This window comes from Furipterus horrens, unplaced genomic scaffold (genome assembly GCF_987537825.1).
Source record: "Furipterus horrens unplaced genomic scaffold, mFurHor1.1.pri manual_scaffold_1, whole genome shotgun sequence".
Taxonomy (NCBI): domain Eukaryota; kingdom Metazoa; phylum Chordata; class Mammalia; order Chiroptera; family Furipteridae; genus Furipterus; species Furipterus horrens.
In genome coordinates, this window is record NW_028327171.1 from 55901641 (window position 1) to 55925282 (window position 23642).

The 23642-nt window shown below is 38.0% G+C and overlaps 2 protein-coding genes across 2 annotated transcripts in view; one reads left to right on the forward strand and one right to left on the reverse strand.

Moving 5' to 3' along the window:
• LOC150021142 (uncharacterized) overlaps nucleotides 1-2090 on the reverse strand; it is a 104700-nt gene extending 102610 nt beyond the window's left edge. The window contains exons 1-2 of the mRNA XM_090286238.1: nucleotides 2087-2090; nucleotides 1757-2039 (exon numbers count right to left, since the gene is read on the reverse strand). Of these exons, the coding sequence (XP_090142364.1) occupies nucleotides 1757-2039; nucleotides 2087-2090 (287 nt within the window). The remainder of the gene's footprint in view (nucleotides 1-1756; nucleotides 2040-2086) is intronic.
• Nucleotides 1697-23322, forward strand: DIPK2A (divergent protein kinase domain 2A). Its single transcript, XM_090275639.1, has 3 exons — nucleotides 1697-2887; nucleotides 18304-18607; nucleotides 21987-23322. Exons 1-3 carry the CDS (start codon nucleotides 2231-2233, stop codon nucleotides 22316-22318), a joined length of 1293 nt encoding a protein of 430 aa, XP_090131765.1. The 5' UTR covers nucleotides 1697-2230; the 3' UTR covers nucleotides 22319-23322.
• The last annotated feature ends 320 nt before the right edge of the window (nucleotides 23323-23642 follow it).

Here is a 23642-nt window from a genome sequence, read left to right on the forward strand (position 1 = left end):
ATCTCATATTAATTGAACACATCTACAGGACAGGTACAAAAGATGCTAGATAAGAAATTTGCAGTTTAGTAATAACTTGCCAACATTTCAGCAGCAGCGCTGACATCTCTAGACCAATTATACCAAACTCTATTCTTATGAAACCCACATTTGAGATTCTCCTCATAACTTGAGGAGTTTTAGGATGTTTGAAGGCAAGTTAAACCAAATTACTCCCACAGGTGGTAGAAAAATCCTTAATTGTAGTAGCGAAATTTCTTTAGTCACTTTGTACCAGGCTTGAAGATTAAATCTCAAAATTTGTATTTAATGCAATAGCATTTAAAATCACTTCTATTGAATATATTAATTTGTCCAAAGGTTTTTTTTCAAAGTTTGAATTCTTATATCACAAAGGGCTACACATTAACTTCAGCAGTACTTCTCAAGAGAATGGCTCCTTGCAATCAAATGGCTGTAGAGAAAAGTGAATTTGATAAATGCAGTATAGATGCTTCTCATTAAGCCTCTGTAGAGTTGGGCTATACATGCCAATTACTAGGGTCTTCTAAAAATCACTGTTCAATCTCTAAAATTAACTCAGTTGAGACCCAGGTATTTAATACTGTATCAGGAACCACCAATCCGTCAGACTAACAACTGATCCTCATTCTGAGGAGTAAAATAATTTTAACTCTATAGTCTAGAGCTAAAACTAAATAGCATTATAATTATATATTCGCAGCTACTGGGGAAAGAGTCCGGGTCCTCTAAAACTTATATCAAAACAAGGCGCTGTAGTTCAGCATTTCCGAGTTATTTCTGCTGTGGTTGCGTGAACCTGAGCCAATTTACCAGTGTGGAACGCGAGGCGGCCCCAGGTCCCCATGGTTACCGCCACAGCTAGTCCTGGCCTATCGGGACAGAGTGGCGCGCCCGCCAACCCCTCGGGGAATCCCCTAGGACAGCGCAGGGACTTTCCCTACACTTAGAAGGAACCAGCTTCAGGGCCAGGCTGGGAAAAGCAGGTGGGGAGCAAAGCAAACCTTCCAACAACTCATCCCCGCTTCTCCGCAGCGTTTGGCCAGGTCTCCTGGCGACACCAGGCCACGTTTGTTCCCTGGTGGTCATCCTAATGTCCCTTTAACACGGTATTTCGAGGACTTTGATTTTCCGTGTCCACTTCAGAAAATTTAAGGTAAACCCAAAGACGAAGTCCCCAACCATCACAACTCAAGCCTTTCCCGTTTTCCCCCAAGGCCAGTCCCCCACCCACAGGCACTGAGCGGGGAACTCAAGCTCTGCTCTGGCACGCCCCGCCCCACCCCGCCCCAGGTGCACGCCCCTACTCAGAAAACCCAGGAGGGGAACGACGCACCGCCCATTCTGCCTCGCCCCGCGCGCCAACGGAGACAAGGCGCGCGGGGGGTGGGGGGTGGTCCAGTAGGTTTCCGCAATTCAGCTCTTTTTGCTCCCTTCAGAGGACCATTTTCACTATGGGGAAAGTCAGGTTCCAGGAATACTCAAAAGTCCTAAAAGATTAACTATTACTAAAAGTCATCTCATCATCAGAGCTCTCGAGTTTATACCCCCTTCAAAGCTCGAGCTCCGCCCCCACGGAGACGCCCCAAAGCTACCCCGCGAGTCTGCGCTTACGCTTTACGCGCTCCTCCGCCTCGCTTGCCACGCCCCCCGCTCCCGCCCCTCTCAGGAAAACCAGCGCATACGGACTGGGGTGTGCGACAGCAGGGACGCACAGGCGCCTCTTCCATCCTACCTTCTATTACTGTTGCTACTTTTCGGGGTGAGACACTGCAGCTTCCCTTCCCCTTCTGTGAGTCCCTCCTTCCTTCTCAGGACTCGGCGCGCGCCCCAGGCGGCCGCCACCGCAGCTCTCACGCCCCGAGCGTGCAGTGCGCGTGCGCGCCCGTGGCTTTCGTGTCCCCGAGAGCCCTCCCCCTCTCGCTCCTCTATAACTTGGCTGGCTCGGTAGCGGCACCGCGGGAGTCGGAGGGCGGGGAGCTTGGAGGAGGGAGCTTGAGAGTTGTGGAGACTAGTGACTGGAAGAAGTCGCAGGCTACTCTGGTCTGCTTCTGGTCTCGCTTACACATCTACTCCGCCTCCCACCCCAGCCCGCACCCTTGCTCCTTCTCCCGTCCGGGGCCTCTGCGGGTAGCTCTCCGGGATCCGGCGCGGCGGGGGCGCCCTGGGGGTGCCCTCGCCCTCCGCGTGCAGACAGGCAGCGGGCGGGATGTGGCGCCTGGTGCCCCCGAAGCTGGGCCGCCTGTCCCGCTCGCTGAAGCTGGCGGCACTGGGCAGCCTGTTGGTGCTGATGGTGCTGCACTCGCCGTCGCTGCTTGCCTCCTGGCAGCGCAACGAGCTGGCCGACCGGCGTTTCCTGCAGCTCAATAAGTGCCCGGCGTGCTTTGGTACGAGCTGGTGCCGCCGCTTCCTCAACGGGCAGGTGGTGTTCGAGGCGTGGGGCCGCCTGCGCCTGCTGGACTTCCTCAACGTGAAGAACGTCTATTTCGCGCAATACGGTGAGCCCCGCGAGGGCGGCCGCCGCCGCGTGGTGCTCAAGCGCCTGGGCTCGCAGCGCGAGCTGGCGCAGCTCGACCAGAGCATCTGCAAGCGGGCCACTGGCCGGCCGCGCTGTGACCTGCTCCAGGCCATGCCACGCACCGAGTTCGCGCGCCTCAACGGTGATGTGCGGCTTCTCACACCCGAGGCAGTGGAGGGCTGGTCCGACCTGGTGCACTGCCCCTCGCAGCGCCTGCTGGACCGCCTGGTACGCCGCTATGCCGAGACCAAGGACTCTGGCAGCTTCCTGCTCCGCAATCTCAAGGACTCGGAGCGCATGCAGCTGCTGCTGACCCTGGCCTTCAACCCCGAGCCGCTGGTGCTACAGGTAGGCAGGGAATCCGGGCCCGGAGGCCTGCGGGAGGGACCGCACTGGGAGCGCGAGTCAGGAGAGGTGGCTCTGCTGGCGCTTGTTTACCAGTTTAGAGCTGGCCCGTGTGGGCCAGGTTGCGGGCGTGGGAAGGGAGCAGTGCTGGGACCCCTGGGCGTTGTGCGGGATTACGGAGGGTGACTGGCGGGTGCAGTCTGCTCTTGTCACCTAGACGCGTCGCGTCTTGGATTTGACTGCTGATTCTTCAACGCCAGAGGGAGCGCGTCTGGTATGCTCCCAAAATGTCTTTCCTGTGAGTTTTCTTCTGTTCTTTCCTTTCTGCTTTTATCTCCCGGGGTTGCACTTACACGGCGCAGTCTCTTCACAAGCCCTTGGACCTTTCTTAGTTTTCAAGCGTTTCTGTACCGGGTTTGCTCTCATCCTTTAGTACCATGCGTGGCTGACCTAACTTCGGCCCCGCAGTTGGTCTTTGTCTTATTCCTTAGCTCATTTACCTGGCAAATCCTTGGAAAGGTTAATTTGGGAACAAGCTGGGGAAGATAGAGGCACAAAATGGGGACTTCGGGCGGGCTGGGGTTAATCATGATCCTTGCTTAGGGTGGGATTTAAGAAGAGGAAGAAGTTAAGTCTTTCTTCGACTTGGTAGCTGGGAAGGTTAAAGCCAAGACGGACATTTTCATCCTGCTCCTGTGACCTGCCCTGTTCGTCTGATATTTGGCTGCAGGAAGGAGATGAAATATTAGGCCAGGGTTAGAAACGGGGGAAGGAGATTCTCACTTCTCTCTAGTTGAGTTACTGGCACTCTCTTGACTTTCTTTTGAGAACAAAAGGTGCCTTTTAGGGGAGTAGGTTGAGTTCTTTTTTTCACTGGTGACAGCCAAAAGAAAACAAAACTTATAAAAACAAAACTCTGTGTTTACCTTTGGAGTAGTTATTGAGTTTCTACACACTCCCACCGGCTTTAGGTGTCCTTGAGTGGTGGTTACAACTGTGGGGACCTGAGCCCTCCTGTTAACTGCAGGGAAAGTTACTTGTTCTTTTTCCATACTAGCTCTGCTGTAGTATCTTAAAAACAAAGGGGGAAAGTTACTTAAAATTAATTACAAGTAATTTTGATACAATTTATGCCCTTTCTGCGCTGCTGAAAACCATCACTGAAGGCTGGGGAGTTTATACAGGGTTGAATAAAGTAGAAATATGCTGTGTTCATTTATGTTGCTTTCTTTTCTCAAGTTCTGCTGCCCAACTTAGCTAAGAGAAACCAGTTTCGTTTGATTAGTTCAGCCAAATAATTTTAGCACAAAATAAATATTTTGCCTTAAAACTGTAGGGTGGGTCTTAGTAAATTGGAAGGTGTGATAGGATATCACAAAAGTCAGCCACAAAAGTTTAAGGCTGTATTTATGATACATACATTTGTCTTGACAATTTTTTTAAAAGACTTAAACTGCTTTTTTTCTTTGAGAAATAGATGGTTATGTTAGCAAGGTGGTCCCTGGAGAAAGCTTTAGCATTGTAGTGTGCTGAGTAGATTAGTCTCTCAAATTCTCTGGGATTCATAAATTGAGTAAGGAGCTATAGTAGTAGTAATACACATTTTCTGCACTTAATAATAGTGGCTGGCTCTTTGAAAGCTTTTAATCGGGTAATACTGAGTATTGAGGGATAAGAAACATCTAATATTAAAAGTAATATTTTAAGAACAATTATGTATTAGTGTGCAGTTCTTCATAAACATTGGGGCATTTGAATATGAGAAACTTTAGCATTTGATTTGCACTAAGGTAAATCTGCTTTACTTGGGAAGGTTTTCTGTATTTCGAAGTTTGACGTCATGTTGGCATATTCAGTTTACTTTACAGTTGAGATAGCCTTGTGCTTATATCTTGTTTTCTGAATAACTCTTCTCTCAAAATTACTCTTTATTCCTCTGTTTTCATCTTCAATGATAAACAACTCTCTTAAAAATCAGTTATATTCTTGTAATTTAAACTTAGTGACACAGTTGCTCTGAATGAGTGCGTATTCCTAGGTGGGTTATAGGTAGGAGAGTTTGTTTTTAGTATGTGAGGAAACATATGCATCAACATTGTTGACTGGCATTGGTAAATTGCATTTTTAATTTAGGCATCCCAGTTCTGCACATACTCTGTGAGATATAAATTGCAGTCTTTAGTAACAATCATGTTGCTGTTTTTATTTTATTTTTTACCAAGAAGCAGGTAGAATAAGGACTTTATTTTTAAATAAGCAATCTTCATAGAACTGCTACTTTCTTAACATAACCACTTCATCTTTGGTAAAAACTAGTGAGTTAAGAAGTGTGGACAATTATTACTTGAGGTGTGTTGATGGTATAAAAACCACTAAAATGCAAGGAATCTAAAAATTCAGTGATCAAGTACAAAGATTGTTACACACTAAGTCATATCGTAATGTTCATTACTTTTTGTAATACAGTTTCAGTATTCTGGTTTCTGTACAATGGTTAGTAGTTGTTTATGTTAATTTTGGAATATTAGTTGATGATAGAAAAACTCACTAAAATTGGGCTATTTGCATGTATTTTTTGGTTCGTGTATTTTTAAAAATGTTTTTGTAAGGGTACAGTGTATTTTACAATTTAAAGAGAAACTCACTTTTTCCTGGGAGAGGGACCTACTTACTGAATTTGTGGGCATTTGTGGCAAGCTAGATTTTCCTTATCTTATATTGTCTAAAAGTTAATTACTTTGGAGAAAAAGTCTTTTGAGCTGACATCATCAAGCTATCCTTAACAAAAGTTCCCATGTGATAAACATGTTTCCAAAATAAACACTTTAAACATCTTTTTTTGATAAGGTACTAATGAAGGAATGGAAGAGGAATATATGAATTTAACCCATTAAACTTACTTGCCTATTCATATTTTAAGAAACAGTAACAAGTTGAAGTTTCTATTATGCCCTGAAAGGACACATGAAAGGTATTAAATGTCTGTAAGGTATATTATAAATATACTTTATGTATGGCTATGTAGATTTGTAATATAGAATTCCCATTTGGAGTGCTATGAAAGTACAACTCTCTTTACATTGTTGGGTAGTTTTACTAGCTTACAGCAACTTGTCTAGCTCTGAGGAAAGTTATTCCGTTTTAGAATTATTTCCTAAAAAGTGTTTGTAAACATCAAGCAACAGGATAATGCTAGTACCTTTATCTTCTACTCTGATACCTTATTTTAATCCTCACATTTTTACTTCACCAAGAAGTATATGTTAATAACAAGCATGCCATAATCTTAGGAAAAAATTTTGGAAGAAGGACTGTTGATTTTGTGTTGTGTAAGCATTCTTGGAATATTCAAAAGTTGAGGTGTTGAAGTATTTGGCAGGATGGCAACATGTTTTATGTTACTGTATTGGTAAATTTTCTACCAGTATTTGTACTTACCTGTTCTTCAGTTTATGGAAATTGTGTGTGTGAGAGAAAAATGTCTGAATTTCCTGAAGTCCAGACTATGTCTCTGACTTGACTACCTGGAGATAGTGAAGATGGTTTTGTTTATAGAAATAAAGAACGCTCTTGGTTGTTTGGGAGGTGGACTTGGAAATTTGTTTTGTTGTTACACTTTGTAGAACTTTTATTTGCCTTAAGTTTCTGAATAATGGTTTTAATAGGACTTCATTAATTTTTACAGTATGTAACTATCATTATTTAAGCTTTCATTTTAATTCCTGTAAATGGCATGATACATTCAAAATACTTTATATAGTGCCTGATGCATAGTAAACACTCAATAAATGTTAGACATTAAATAAGGTAAAAGTAACTTTAGTGCATTTTATCAGCTGTTTTGAAGCTTATTTGGATATGGGTCACCTTAAAAACAGTTGAGTCCTGCTATCAACCATATCTTTACTTATATTAATTTAGTACATTCCTACATTATTGGTTGAATTTTTTCATGAATTTGAATGATTGTTGTTGTTTTTGTATTTAAAAATCATTTCTACTGGAGCACATATTTTTAAGGTGTACTGCCTAAGCTGTAGTTTTTTGAAGTAAACAAAATATTATGGCCATTTAGCTAATTACAGGTTGATAAACTTTTTTATGGGACTTATTTTATTTATTTATCTATAAAGCGAGACTATTGATTTAGAATCTTTCCTTTTCAATCCCAACATCCCGGAACTTTGAAACTCTTGATTGTGAAATAATTATTTTTCTATTTCTCTTCTGAGCTTGACTTTAATTTGTGGGTTTGAGCTCTTCTAAATGGGGGTTTTGGGGGTATTGGGATTTGGTCCTGCTAGGGGTATAGTTTGGAGGACAGAATAGATAGGTAACCTTATTTCATGCTTGTCTTTCTACCCCTAAATTTTTACACACATAAAATCAGATGAAAACAGAACAAATACCAGAAACTGCCTTTGCAGAAAATATATCTATATATGAAGGTAAAAGTAACCATGGATCTTGTGGGGCTACATAGAATTTAGAAAGGATGTTCTAGACTTTGTCTCAGGAGTTTCTTCTCAAGCTTCGGGGGCCATGTTCTTCTCTCCAGCTCACTGCTGCTGTAGTAACTGCATTCCCAGCTTTAGGCTTTAGAGATGGTTCTGACTAGGTAGTCTGAGTAGAGCCCTTTTTATTGAATAAATTCATAAGCTTAAGTCTAGAGGGTTTTTATTGTTTATCGGAGGTTTCGTTGACACTTGAATGCCCTTCATGAAAAGGTAACAAAAATAATAAGTCTCTGTATCTCAGATCCAGAAAAGAGGGAGACTTATATTTTGGAAAGACCATGGAAATAGACAATAACCCTTAGGAAAGCATCACTTCCACATCAGTGGAGTAAAATCATTTGACACCCTGGCCTAGTTTCTAGATTAATCCATAACTTTTCACCATTATTAATTCTGAAGTTCTTTCTGTACTTTTGTCTAATCTTTGAACTCTTATTTCGTACTTCCCCTGCATGGGTCAGCACATACGTTCCTCAAGCATGTTGGTGGGGAATAGAAAGCTTAAGTTTTGGGGATCTGCTTTCTGGACACAAGTGTTCCGTTTCTCTGGAGATCTTCTGGTTTTTATTCTCTTGTTTCATTGGCTTTTGGCTTAAGGTCTCTGGCTTACTTCCTGTTTTGCTATCATTGCTGCTGACTCTTTACAGAATGCTGACATTTTTTCTTTCATCACTTTTCATTCATGTGTATATTAAGCTAATGGGATCTTAAAATATAAGCCCTGTGTTTTCCCTACACATACAATACACTTTGTATATAACTGTAGAATGTCTTTAGACTGTAAATTACTAGGGTAAGATGAGGATGTTTGTTTATTCGTTCTGGTTATGGACCTGGAAAGGCTTTACATTTTGTAACCAGTTTGTATTTTACCCAATTTGTTTGTCTTATTTAAAAATAGATTCTTGATAGGAAATTATCCAATAGCTGGAAGCTCTTTGGACTTATAGTCCTGGACTTACAGTCAGAAGAACTGAAATCTATGTGTTCATTTGGTAAATAGTATGACCTAAGGCATTTGGATTGGAAGGATCTTTCTAGTTAGGAAGTGCTTACTGTGTAGGAGGTAAGTATATAAATAATTAAATCAATATTGCATAAAAAGTCCTGCACAAAACAAATTCTATTAGATTACTTATTTAGAGAGAGATACCTGAGTGTATCTTCATAGGAGTGAATACTAGGGAAGATTTCGCAAAGGAATTGAGTTCTGAAAGATAAATGGGATTTTGCCCATCGATGGGGGAGGAACAGCAACGAGGGGGGAAGTATTGAGATAGCATTCTGCACTACCTTAAAGTTATTAGGTGGCATCAGGCAAGTCACTGAATGTTTAAGAGCCAGAGTTTTTTAATCAGTAAAATGGGGGTGTTAACATTTACCCAACAGGATTGTTTTAAAGATGAAAGAAAACACGCTTATTTAGATAACATACACAGAATATCTTTTATTGTAAAGTTTTTAAACAAAATATTACTTTGTAAATTACCTTATTCCATTTTTAGACAACTATAGTAGTTGAAAGGTTCTTTAGTACATTATGTTGATATCTATCCTAGAAATATGTAAATTTTACTCTTCATTCAAATGTCACCCCCTTTACCTATGTGGCTGCTGCTTCAAGCCATAGTTTTTTTTGGAACAGTAATTAAAAGGGGGGTTAGGGATATCATATATGAAGTACAATTAATAGAATGAATATTATAGGAAACAGGGTTTAGATAAGGACTCAGTACTATAAAGCAAATAGTTTAATTTTTGTCTGTAAATCATTATAACAGTTTAGTAATTCTATTTAGTACATTGGTGAATAATTTAAAAAATAGAAGTTTAGTCTGGGATATTTATAGGCATTCCGGAGACAGATTCTTAAAAGATTTATTATCTGAGGCAGGTATGCTGCTTCAAGGGTCTTCAGATTTTGCCTTTCTGGTGCTCATTTGGAGTTCTAACTATGATGTGAGGAGACTGACAAGAACTGTGTGGCATTTCCCAGTAGTGCCAGAAGCTGATCTGTACATCCTTGGGATACAGTAAAGGTGACAGGACAAGACACAGTTTGTGCAACCTTTGCTTTTGAGGCATTAGGCGTGGACAGCAAACAACTTTCAGATTTACATCCTATAAAAAGAGCAGACTCCTGTGATGGAGAATTGGGTTGGGGATAGAATACTGTATTTTTTGCTCCATAAGATGCATTTTTTTACCCCTAAAATGGGGGGAAATGTCTCTGCATCTTAAGGAGCAAATATTGTGTCACAGACCCTGATGTGTATTACCTGACCTGTCAGCGGTGATGACAGCTGTTAGAAGAGTAAGCGGCGGGCCCACGCGAAACCTCTGGGGACACTTAAATGTCCCACTTTACTGCTGAATCTCAGGGCATCTGGTCAGTGTGAAGATAGTGAAGAAAGTGATATGAGTGATTGTGAGCAACTGAGCTTCATAACTGAGCAATGATGAGTTCTTGGGGTTCCCAGAAAACTAGAAGAGTACTTGAACCTTAAAGTCTCTCCTCATTTGTTAATGACTGTGATGATGATTCTTAATACCGCTGTTGACTTTACATGGTTGAAATATTGTTCTGTTATATTTTATTAAATATTTCAGTACACCATTTGGTTCAGAATATTTTTTTTCTTGTTTTCCTCCTCTAAACCCAGGTGCGTCTTATAGTGCGAAAAATACGGTACTTTAAATTGGGTGGTCAGGAAGAGTGACATTTTAGCTGAGGTGTGAATGATGAGAAAAAGCCAGTGGTGCTAAGTTCTGAGGGCAGAGAGTCTTTAGAGAAGAGATAACAGCAAATAGAGAGGCAGGATCAAGCATGGGAATTGGAAAGCATGGTAGAATATAGAGTCACTGAGGAGGTAGGCAAAGACCATGTTCTGTATAGTCTTATAACCATGTGTAAGGAGTTTAGGATTTTATTTTCAGAGCAATGGGAAACAATGGAAATGTTTTTAATAGGGCCTGGTTTGTGGAGAACGGGTTTTAAATAGTTTGAGGGAGAGAGCTTGGTGATTTGGATTAAGATGGTTGCAGTGAAGGTTATGAAAAATGGTCAGACCCAGTATATTTTGGAGAAGTAGCCGATGACTTGCCAACGCATTAAGGTATCAGGTAAAGAGAAGAATAAAGGCTAAGCTCATGGGTTTTCCGTCTGAGCAACTACTGACTGAGGAGTCCTTATACTGAGGAAGCCCAGAAAAAGAATGGCTTTAGAATAGTAGGAGCAAGAGTTTTGTTTCAGCTGTATTAAATTTAAGGCAACAATAGGAATACAAATCTAAAACCGAGCACCAAGTATTTAACAGAGGGAGGTACTGTGCTACTAGTGGATATGTTGCCATTCTTTTGAAGGAACCAGGAAGTTAGTATTGGCAGATTGTTTAAAGAAATAAAGGAAGGTAGCATTTTTAGGTTATTGGGCCAAAAGAAGCTTAAATATATTTTTTCTTTCTTTGAATTTTCATTTTATTGGGAGTATTTTAATATGTAGATCACAATTGCTGGTTGTGAGAGTAGGTAAAAAACGGTCAGCTTAGACTACTAAATTTATGCATATTTAAAATTTGTGGCCAAGTGATTTTTCTTTTTGGTGAGGGGGAGTATTTCTTAAGCTATTTATTTTAACTGATTATTTACTTCTATTAAACTTAGCATTTTTTTTGTTGATATATTTTGACATTAGTTTCCGATTTTAGATACAGCTGTTTGATATGATATTTAGTGAAATAATACAACCTTACTATTTTCAAGGCATTACTTAATATTTTTGGATCTAGGTGGGTGGAAAATGGCATTTGGAAAATCATCTAATGAAATACGTGGAACATATGACTTGAAAATCTCGAGATTAAGAGTCTCCGGTATTTGCAAGAACTTTGGTAGTATAAGTTAAAAAACTAAAGGTCTTAAGAGTAATTTTAACAAAAATTAGGTAACCATTAAATTATCCCTGTAATTTTACTATATTCCCTCTCCAGACAGTTCACAAAGCTGTGAACACATTAGTCTGTCACCAGTACAGTTGACTAATCTCTATGAACAGCTGTTATAACATGCATTACTACAGTGGAATTTTGTTCAAATTTGGGCTTTTAAAACTAATTTTGAAACTTAAATTGAACCTTTAAGCATTTTTTATGTTTTTGATAACATTTTCTATAATGTGTTCTCAAGTTTAAATGTGTGTGTGTGTGCGTGTGCGCTCACAGAAATGCCAGGTCTGTAAAAAATCTATAACCAGATCATAGAGTGTATGTTTTCATTATTGATAGATTTCTTTTTAAGTCAGTTTCTTTTTACTAGGAATTCCCTTTTCTAAAAGAAAAACAAACAAACAAACAAAACCCGCACAGTTTTGTAACACATTTCTTCCCTAGGTGAATTGCAAAGTTATTTTCATTTTAATGGTGTGTTGTTAGGTAATAAATGACTATAAAATAGTTTATATTCGTTGTATGAAAGGAATTATGGTCTTTGAAATTTAGTATGCAAGTCCTACTTTTGGTCCTGTAAGGAGGGAAAAAAGTAATAGGACAGAAGTACATTAGAGTTTACCTTATTTTTAATTTATCAGTTACATGCCATTCATTGTAAGTAAATAAATGAATAAAACCCAGAGTACCGTTTTATGTATTTTTACTCATACATTCCATGTCTCGCTTTTTCATGACTGTGTTCTGACATAATAGAATAAAGTGACCTGGTAGAGCAATGTCTATTGATTAAAAAAATATTATGATATTTTTAAAATTTGATATTGGTTAATTCTAGTATGTAAAATATTTCTGAATGTTAAGGCTTTGACATATAATGGATTAGCCAAAAAGTTCATTTAGTTTTTTTTCCTATACTATGCTTCTAGTAGTGCTTAGTTGTCTTTAACTTGATTCGAAACAATTTTGTTAGATTGTATTGTGACAGCTGTCATATCAGCTGCATTTTCTTAAAAACTTATAAAAATTGGTGAGTTTCGTGCAGCCATTTTAATATTGAAGATGGAAGAAGATACACAACATTTTTGGCATATTATGCTTTATTATTTCAAGAAAGGTAAAAACACAACTGAAACGTAAAAAAAGTTTTGTGCTGTGTATGGAGAAGGTGCTGTGACTGAATGTGTCAAAAGTGGTTAGTGAAGTTTCTTGGTACTATTGACATTTTGGCCAAATACTCCTTTGCTGGGGGGCTGTTTTATGCATTGGAAGATGTTTAGCAGCACCCCTGGAAGCCAGTAGCGTGAAATAGCCTATATACTCAAAATATCCAAGTCAATAAAGTTATTAGTGAGAATGAAAAGTGTGTCTTTTATTTTATGGAAAAAACTAAATGGACTTTTTGGCCAACCCAGTATTTGTTTTTTTTATAGCATGTAGATGATGTTGAGGAATTTGTCTTTTATTCTGTTAAGTCCCAACATAATGTCCCTACCTCCTTCTCCAGACTCTTACTGTATACGTCCCATGACTTCCCCCTCATGCATGTCACTGTAGCTTCTTTGGCCTTCCACTCTTTTTCCTGCTACCCTATCCAGGAATTCCGAGAAGACAGTTTTTGGCTCTAACATGTGCCTAGAAAATTCTTACTTCCCTGCCCTCAGTCTGTCTAATATATTTATCCTTTAGATTTCAGCCTAAGTAGCACTTCCTTAGACAGGTTGCCCTTCACCAAACAGTCTAAAATAGGTCTCTACTCTTTCTTGATAAGATTCCTTTTCTGTAATGTGTAACAAATTCCATCATTTATAACTTATGTATATTTAATAACAATACTCCCAGCTCAGGCTAAAAAAGCTTCCTGAGAATAGGGACTATATTTTGTTTACAACTGTTTACTTAGCATTTCATGGTGGAGTTAGGCTAGACCTAGGAGTTTTTAATTCAGAGTGCTTTCATTCCACAGCAGCTTCTCTCACTGATCTTTACTTCAGCTGCTTATAGTAGTCAATGAAATGTGGGTTAATCTACAGTCCCTTAATGGCAATTCCAAATTTAAAAACCTGTAGAAAATAGATTTCATCAGATTTAAAAAAAGGTAATTTATGTGCTTTATTCCACTTAGGATGAATAAGCTTACATTATTTTTGCAGCATAATATGTTTTTTGGTGAGGTGCTTCTCCAGACTACTAGAGGCATTGCAATATGGATATGAAATACACACACTGTTACCTTTCCAAAATCTGAAAACTTCTGAAACAGGATCCTGGACTGAGGGGTCGTATTAGCCTGACTTTGCTCTTACTACCTGTGTAAGTTTAGTTAGGTGAGTCACTTCAGCTGTGCTGATAAGACTGAACTAAATTTACAACTCAGGAACCCTCCAATTTAGGATTAGATTGCACATCCTCTTTATTGATCACATAAATGTGACTTGGTTTTTGATCAATAGATAGGTGATAAATTACTTGAGCATTGAGAATTTCCTTTGTGTTGCTTATTCAATGAAAAATAAATTTATAATGCTGTATTTATGTGTACACATGTTACCGAGTTTTAATTTTGTATTTTTAGTACTTGTGAATGCCTTATATATTTCTCAGATCACTGAGCATTTTTAAAGTTGGGTAACTAAATTATATATCCCATTGTAAGTTAGAAACTGCAAGGTATATTTCTAATTTAGTGATTCTTGGCTATATTTGGAAGGAAGTTCATTATTTGTAGATAACATTCAGGTAGGTGATAACAAAGTAAGCACGTCTCTTGATAAATATCTAGATTTTTTGTTCAGCAGATTTAATTAGGAAATATTGAAATGTTTTTGTAAGCAATTCTTTATAAAGTAGTATTACATCTACAAAGAACATTTCATTCCTTTTTTTTCTTTGATCCAAGTCGTCGGCAGCCGTCCGTCTCGAGAGACGATGGTGTAGCTTCTTAAGTGTCTATCTGCACCGCCGAGAATGGCTGTGCAGTCCGACTCAGGAGTGACACGGCATCTGTCTCCTCCCGTGTTGAATTGACATCTTGCGATGACGCTGGAGTGTCCTCTCCAGTGGAGCTGAAGCTACAGAGCCTGGGCAGGGTGATATGGAGGGTCTGCTGTTGCCCATGCAGCAGACCCCCCCTCTCTTCGCAGCTGAAGGGTCCAAGGGAAAGACGGAGTCGATACAGCTTGGCTTCAGGTGCGCCGCAGGAGTTGCCGGTGTTGACTACAACGTCAAACCGCCTTAGGGACTCCGGCTCCGGATTTTCTGTCGGGGTTTACTCCCTTAGCCTTTCCCCAGAAGAGGTATGCCGCAAGGCAGCGGAGGTTTTTTGGAGTCAGAGTTTTCCTTCTCTGATGTACCCTGACTGGAAGATCGAACCAGCGACACTTAGCTCGCAGGCCGACGCTCAATCCACTGAGCTAAACCAGCCAGGGCTTTGATCCAAGTATTACCCTGATAAATATGTTGGTACAAGTGTTATTGAGGAAGATCCTAGAGCTCTTTAAGTTTTGGCTTTTCCAGGTCGCACAGCTAGTGAGATGCAGAGGTGAAGGTGAGCCTTAAAAGCTAGCCTTTTGATTTTTAAGTTCATTATTCTAGTTAAGTACTGTATTGTTCTTTAAATATAGAATTCTATGTTATATACCACGAAGAGTATAAAATAATTTAAATTTTCTTATCTTGATAATAGACATTTTATGTCACCTTCATTTTATTTTCTCAAAATGGAAGATGATCATAGTGGTTTTGTTTACTTGTTTCTGAAACCTTGTTTTTAAGCTACTGTTAATGCATTTGGTATCGTTATTTTATTATCTGAGTTTTATGATATCCAAGAAGTAACTTACAGTTTTCTATTAAAAAAATAAGATACTTAGGCATCGTGATTTACCTTATGCTTTATCTTCAAAATACTTTTTATTTTGTAAATTAACAGTGAAGAAATTTAATATTTCTTTAAATCTTAGCAGTTAACCATGTTTGGCTTAATACTCAAACATCAATTTTTAATATTTACATCGACAATAATCCTTAGTCGATGTTTTCTTTTAAAATATAGTAATAGAACTTTTGTGCAGTTGTACAATCTTAAACTAATATTTAGTTTTTTAAACTTTACATATTATCTTTATGGCATACATTCAAACCTGATGAAAATCCCTGAACAATTAATAGGAGTGCCTCTAATCTAACTATAATTTAAATCATTATAAGTTTATAAAGACTCCTTCCTAACTGGAAAGTATATGTACATTTTTTTAATTGAAAATAATTCATTAAAATATACACATTTTATTTCAGATTATTAAAATACGTGCCTGTTGTTCTAGACAATTTGAAAATTTGATTCTATGATTTGGTTCAAAATTTAAGACGTGTGGATTGCAGCATAAAACTTGTGCTATCTACTGTATTTGTTTCTTATTGTTCGATCTACTTAAGAAATCTAAGTTATAACATCCTAAAATTTTGTTTCTCAAACTACTTGGCCATGGTAATTTTGGTTCTAAGCCAGAATTGTTTTACATACAATTATAATTATGTTGACTTCCTTTGACCGTTTTCTTTGTACTACATACAGTGTGTTCAATACAATTCTGTTCTCATTAATGAAATCTGACAATTTAGGTTATACAATGAAAAATTCTTTTCATATGAGCACGTGATGTGAATTTATTAAAGTTTTAGATAGCAAACTATAGGAAGAATTGTTGTGCTCTTAAAATGAGGCACTACAGGATTTCAGTAAGCATTGTCAGAAATCACTATATGGATATAAAATTGCTCAATGTGACATTTATTCATATATTTTATCCTGTTCTGTTTGGGACTTGGGTAATGACGTGTATATTTGACTGTTGTTTGCCAGTTGGAAAGGCTCCAAAAACAAGGAGACATTTGTATTTGTACATGTGCAGATGTTGGCAGGGTTCCCTTTTTTCCTGTTGTCAAAGACCATTTTATTTTCACAAAGATATGTTTGTATCTGTTTTATAATATGGCATGTGAATAATATACCAAAATTGTATGGAGGAGTCTTTTATTTTACTTTTTGCATGTTAAAACTATATAATCTCACATATTTACTTATTTTTAGTGATTTTATTTTTTTATACCACTGACTATAAATTAATACTTCTGGGAAAGTTAAATATTTTGTACACATTTTATCTAAATTTTCAGGGTCGTGTAGGTAATTTAAGTTGGGAGGAAAAGTTGAAAATATGGTTAGCAAATAGTTTTTTGCACTTTGGACATGAGGCACATTGGACATGAGGCAGTCTGTCACTTTTCCCAATGCCCAAAAGAAAGAAAAAATTCTCAGGTATCACATTAAACATATGCTTTTTCCTAATTGCTAAAGAATCAGTAGATATTCTCTCAGAACTAAAGTTGAAAGAATTCACTAAATATATTTCAGGATCCATGCTATCATATCTAACTTTTTAATTTATACAATTAGTGTTTTATCACACAACTAAAGATAAAAAATAAAAGTTATATATACAAACAAGTAGTTATTGTGAAATATCTACTATTGATAGAGTAGAAAGGAAGAAAACATGAAAATAGGTAATTATTTGGATGCAGTTGAGTTTTTTTATGTTTTTGTTTTAAAAGTTGATAAAGATTTTGATGTAAGAATATTTGTCAAATTTATAAAAGCTCAGGGTACAATTAATGTTACTTTTTTTTTTTTTGAGGGGTGCCAGAAGAGCTTCATCTTCAGCTCTTCACATATGTGGATTGTTTAATTTTTAGCAACAGAAGTAGGTTGCGTGTCTATTCGATGAATGTTTTGCTTTGTTTTCCCTGCAGTATTTATATGAACATTATCTCCTCAGAATTTTCTTTGCCCAATGTAAGGAAGGTGCTATGCTAACAGGAGTACCTCAGATAAAGCCTATTGTTTTATTTAACCTGAAAATATAATAACTTGTTCATGGTCGTGGAAGATTTTTGCTTTATCGTGTTAGTTCTCCCAGTAGTTATAAAATCTCTTAGAAAACCATGAGATAGGAGAATAAATAATTTTGAAGTTGGGTTAAAGGTGAACAGAAAATATGGTATTGTATAAGGAAACAGGAGTTACTTGGGACCCAAGGGACTCAGAGTGGTGATTGCATTGATAGGATGTCGGATTGCTCTTCACCAATCGTTAGGGGGTAGGTTAAAAGACTCTCCCCAGAATCGTCTCTGAATTCCATCCCTAGGGTCTGCATCACTTCTTAGTAACTAACACTTATAATTATTTGATATCTGTCTTTTTTTTTTTTTAAGAATTCAAATTTAATTAATTTATTTTTTAGCAAGGTTACTTTTTATTTTACTTTATTTTTATTTTTATTTTATCTGTTTTTAGAGAGAGGGGACAGGAGAAAGGGAGAGAAACATCAATGTGCAGTTGCCTCTCACACGCCCCCTACTGGAGACCTGACATGCAACCTAATCATGTGCCCTGACTGATATCTGTCTTCTAAAGTTTTATTTTAGAGACTGTTTAGTTCACTCTTAATGCCAGCATAGCACACACAGTGCCTGGTGCCTGGTAAATGCATGTTGAGTAATAGGCCTGCAGTGCTGTTCATTCAGAAGAAAGGACTGGTTGATTGTACTTCTACAGATCAAAAAGCTAACAGGAAGAATTAATACTTTTGAATTTGATAATAAAGAAGTGTCTTGTTTTGTTGGCTGGTCAATTTGGTTCTGAGATTTTGATAAGCGATACTTACTCTATTTTACCTTTATGAAGCAAAGTTACCGATTTAAAAACATTTTTTCTCAGATCTATAGTAATGGTATGAGTTAGAAAAGAAATCTGAGTTTCTCTCTGTTGAACTATTGACTATAAAAAGAAAATCCAAGCTTACGCCTAGTATCAATCTCTACTGAGAGTATCTGGGGATAGACCTGGGATATATTCATCAGCATCGCTTACAATATTAAGGTAATTCTTTTGCAGAGTTTTCCATCTGATGAAGGTTGGCCGTTTGCAAAATATCTTGGAGCTTGTGGAAGAATGGTGGCTGTAAATTATGTTGGAGAAGAACTGTGGAGCTACTTTAATGCACCATGGGAGAAACGAGTTGACCTCGCTTGGCAATTAATGGAAATAGCAGAACAGCTTACAAACAATGACTTTGAATTTGCACTCTACCTCCTGGATGTCAGCTTTGACAATTTTGCAGTTGGTCCTAGAGATGGGAAGGTAATCATTGTGGATGCTGAAAATGTTTTGGTAGCTGACAAAAGGTTAATTAGACAAAGTAAGTATATAACTTTTAGGTTTGTTTTTGTACTTTTTTTTAATGTGAAAATAATGTTTACATTTGTATGAAGCAAATCTGTAATTTCTGCCTTAGATAGTAACCTTGCTTTTTAAAAAAATTTGATCAGTATCAGTAAACAAATACTGATTTATTATACATGCATTCTTAGTCACAGTTTCTTCATATTTAGTAAAATATCCTTTTGGTTTTTTCAGACACAGATACATTCTTGAGGGTGTTATATACGCATTTTTTTTTCCTGTTATTTATTTATTTTGTACGTAGCCTGCTGTCTTCTGTGGATTAGGACTAATGCAAAATTAATTATATACCAGTTACTCTCTACCAGGGAGACTGTGTTGCTCTCAGGGAAGCCTCATTTTTTAGTGATGTTCTGTGGGGTCCCTACAACAATCACTGTGGTTTTTAACTGTGTAGGTGATTCCTAGCACTGCGAAACTCTAGCTTTGGTTTGACATTATTATATCTTACCCAAAACTTTGCTCTCCATTTATTTGTGAGCTCTTCACAGTGTAGGTGGGCAGAGTATCTGAAATGTGTTTGAAATTAAATGCCATAGGAATTTTAAAGCATTGGGGACAAAGCCTAATTCTGTAACTAATTTACTTAGTAAAAAGACACTGAAGGGTTTTTGCTTTTTGGTGGGAGTCATATATTGTTAACCCCCCTGCCCCACAATGAGGCACTTTCAATGAACAGCGATTGTTTTGTGGCACCTGGGGAATGCAGTGAATGTAACAGCAGTATATTAAGTGGACCCTGTTTGCATGATCTTAGCTTGAGCCTGTTAAATACTTGGTTTTCTCCATGCCTTGTCCTGGTTCCACACTCACCAGACTGCTTTCTGGTTACATCCTGACTACCCTGTAGGTCCTCCTACAGGGGTGGATGCCCTGCTGGAGTGCTCGCCCCCACTTACCTCTTCCGTCGTTTGTGAGTGTGGCAGCGCCATGCTTTTTTTTCTTAAAGTGCACCATTAGTTGGTTTTTATTATATTCACAGAATTGTGCCAAATTGCCTAAATTTTTAAAATATTAATTCCAGTGCTTGTAAAAAAAATTTTTTTTTCTAATTTTCTTGATGTGGACATTCTGAAATACATGTTACAATTTTATACCAATTAATTCCTGACTTGGAATGAATACAGCCTATAGCTTCTATATTCTTTTGTGTACATTTCTCACAAAGAGCATTGCTCCAGGTCTTCCTTAGCTCTGCCCCGTTCTTCTCAAATGGCTCTTGGTAGGGTTAACTAGCCACTTTGCAAAAGGCCACCTCTGTTTTTTCACCCTCTTTTCTGAACTGTTACTAGTAAAACAATATTTGTATCCTTCACAGGGAAGTGCAAGTTTCGATGGAGCATCCCCGTCAGTGTCCTTTCTTTATCTTCCCAACTCAGTAGAAACAATACACATTCATCCCTCTTCCTCCTAGTGGAGCCTCTGTCTGAACCTGTTGCATCAGTTATCGATAACTTCCCACCCTCCTCTTTAAAATCCATTTTCTCTTACCTTCCCGTGTTCAAGTTTGTGACTCTTTCCTGCTTTCCCTTGCTTTTCAGCTGTGTTTAAGAGCATTGCTATTCTGCCTGTCTCTGCTTCCTGGGCCTCCATTCATTCCTCTGCCTCCATTCATTCCTCAGCCATTAAAGCCTGACTGAGAAGTCTGCATTACCATTAGCAACCACCTAATTGGCCCATTCCTGAAATCACTGATTAGTAACAACTTCCTGAGATCATTCATGACTCCTTTGGCTTCCTTCGGCTTACATAGTTCCTTTTTTTAAAAGCATAAATCTAATCTTATCACCCTCTTGCTTAATGCTTTTAATGACTTCCCATTGTTCTTTAGTACAATTCAAACTCCTCCCCAGGGCATAATCTGTGTGACTTGACCCTAATGTGCTTCATTTTTAATATCCCTCTGTCCATTGTTGCCCTTGATGCCTCAGCTACAGTGGCCTTTTGGTTTCTTGAATGAACCTTTCCACTTCTGGGCTTCCCATGTATAGTTTCCTCTGCCTAAAATGCCTTGTCTGTCTCTCTTCCAAATACTGCTAGGTACTTGTCCTTCCAGCCTTAGTTTAACCCTCAGAGAGACTTGACCACAGTAAACAAGGGTGTTTCCTTCATAAACCTTTCCACTGTTAGAAACTCCTGTTTCCTTCATAGCATTTCCCACAATTTATGATACATAATGTTTATTTACTTGCTTAGTTTCTATTTCACAAACTTGATTGTAAGCCACTGAGGATAGGAACTGTGTGTACTAGACTGTTTTGTTTACCATTAGACACCCTTGCCTGCTGTAGAGTAGGCATTCAAAAAACTACTTGCTGAATGAATGGGTTTCTTTCACCCTTAAGTTTTAAGGTTTTGCCCAGTCTCTTTTTTCCCCTTTGCTTTCAACATGCTTTCCAATACAATTAAGCCATTCTCTTGGCTCCATCAAGCCTTTTATGCTGATGCATTCTAAATATATGTACTCCACTTCAGACTCAGTTCTTAAGTGTGGAGTTTGTTTCTATTTGTATATATATTACATGTCCACCTGAAAAACTCATAGCCACTTTTTATTTACTCTATATTTATGTATAAAATGTTAATACTGTTATGTTAATAGTGTCTACCTTGTCATCTAATTAGAACTTTAAACTTTACTCATACAGTTACCTATTAATTTTTGTCTCAAATATTTCTACAGTCTGGCTTTGGCTTTTTTTTTTTTTTTTTTTTCCTGGACCTCTTCTTTAGTTGCTGTCACCATGTTAGTCCCTCTGGTCTTCAGCCTAGAGTTATCTTTCTATAAAACAAATTGTGGTCATAATCACACAAGATATAACATATTTCTCTAGATCCTTCTGTACCTCCTTCCCGGGTACCTGTCTCACAGTCTAGCCACACTACTATTTCCTGAACTAGCTGTACCCCAGTCCCTTACGTCCATGCCTTTGCACATACTGTATCCTGGGCCCAGAATGCTGTCCTTCCTTCTTTTTTTTTTTTTAAGGCCTAAATCAGATATTATCTTTGCAGCCTCACTGGCCCCAGGCTGAAGTAGTGCTTCCTCTGTGTTCTTGTGCTGCACTACTACTGCAGACACTTTATGTGATGGGAGGTTTCTCTCTAGACTGAACCCTTAAGCAGTAGGGCCCTTGTCTGATCCTTCTGCCTGGCACTGGTGTGCTGCTAATAAATCTTTGTATCAATATTTAAGTTAATATATTTAAATGTTTAAAATTGTAATACAATTTTAAGAACAAATACTACTATGTTACTTAGTGAATTGTCCTATTTTGGGAAGCAATTAAAAACTCAAATGTATTTTTCTCTTTCTGCTTTTTCTTCTTTTACAGATAAACCTGAAAATTGGGATGTATGGTACGAAAGCAAATTTGATGACTGTGATAAGGAGGCTTGCTTATCATTTTCAAAAGAAATTCTTTGTGCTCGTGCCACTGTGGACCACAATTATTATGCTGTTTGTCAGAACCTCTTATCCAGACATGCCACCTGGCGTGGCACTTCTGGAGGGCTCCTTCATGACCCACCCAGTGAAATTGCCAAAGACGGCCGACTGGAGGCCTTGCTGGACGAGTGTGCTAATCCAAAGAAGCGCTACGGCAGGTTCCAGGCTGCTAAGGAACTGCGTGAATACCTAGCACAATTAAGTAACAATGTGAGGTAGTCTGTGGTGAACTTTTCTCCCTTTAAATAGCACTGGCTAATACTAAACCAACGAAAACTATCTAGAAGAAAGAAATTTGGAAGTAATACATTCAGAGGATGATAAACGTGCACTGATAGATCTTACGTTAACATCCGTCAAAATAGGACATTATTTCAAAAATCATATGATTTGTCTGCAAGTAAGTTTATTCTTACACTTTGGAGACTTGAACTTTCTTTGACTGCTTTGCCACCTTGAATGCCTGAGTGCAGTGAAGAATATTGTTAAGCTATTGGAAATGAATCTGATAGTTACATTGGCTTGTGTATCAAAGGGTACTTAGTACTTGACCTAGTTGGCATTACTATCATGATTTTGTGAATCTCTTACATTTACTTTGTCAAGTTAGATTGGCCTGTTTTATAGGCCACTTTTTTCTTCTAATTGTAGTATTGTTTTTTCCTTTTCATGTTTTTTATTCAGTCTTACATATTCAGGTTACTGTAGGTGTTCACTAGTTTTCATTCAGTGCTATGCGGTACGTATTAACTGTTAGGGCAGGATTCCCAGGTTTACTGTGTTTTTTCAGAAGGCTGAATGTTATGTAAATACTTTTCTTCCCACTTTCTGTGATTTCACCATTGCATGAGATCATTTAAGGTTATTTAGCAGTTACATCACTCTATGCCAATAATTACAAGTGTACACTGAACATGAAGTTGGCATATGTTATGAAATGCCATTTAGTCCTTTAAAAGGCTATAAGAAGAACATATTAGCAATTTTCACCTTGATGTTAATTTTCAGAGAAAAATGATAACCCACTATTTTTAAAATGCAAATTCTAGTCCAAGATAGTAATGCAAATGCCAAAGAAATATTAGATCTAGTCCTATGCTTAGAATTTAAAATTGGTCACTTACTCATTCTTACTGTCCCATTTCCAGTACTTTCTCTGTCATTATTAAATTCAAATACCCCTGGCTATTCTCTTATGTTGAAAAGTTAAGCTACTGCTTCTCAGTATAAAGATATTTTACCTGTTATTCATCAGTAGTTTTTGCAAAAATAACATGGTAGTCATCATCTGAGTTTAATTGGGGGCACCATAAATTTTGATTCATTGATGAACTAGTAATTTTTTTACTGTAAGCAAACAGTTTAGCCAGTCTGCCCAACTTGGTCTTCATTACCCAGTTGTTAAACCTCAAATCATCAAAATTTAAATATGTGGGTGAAAATGAACAAATATGTGAAATTTGTAGGCTATTTGTAAAAGTTACAATTTATATATGTATATTGACTGTCACAATGATATTTTTCTGTTTGCAATCACTACTTT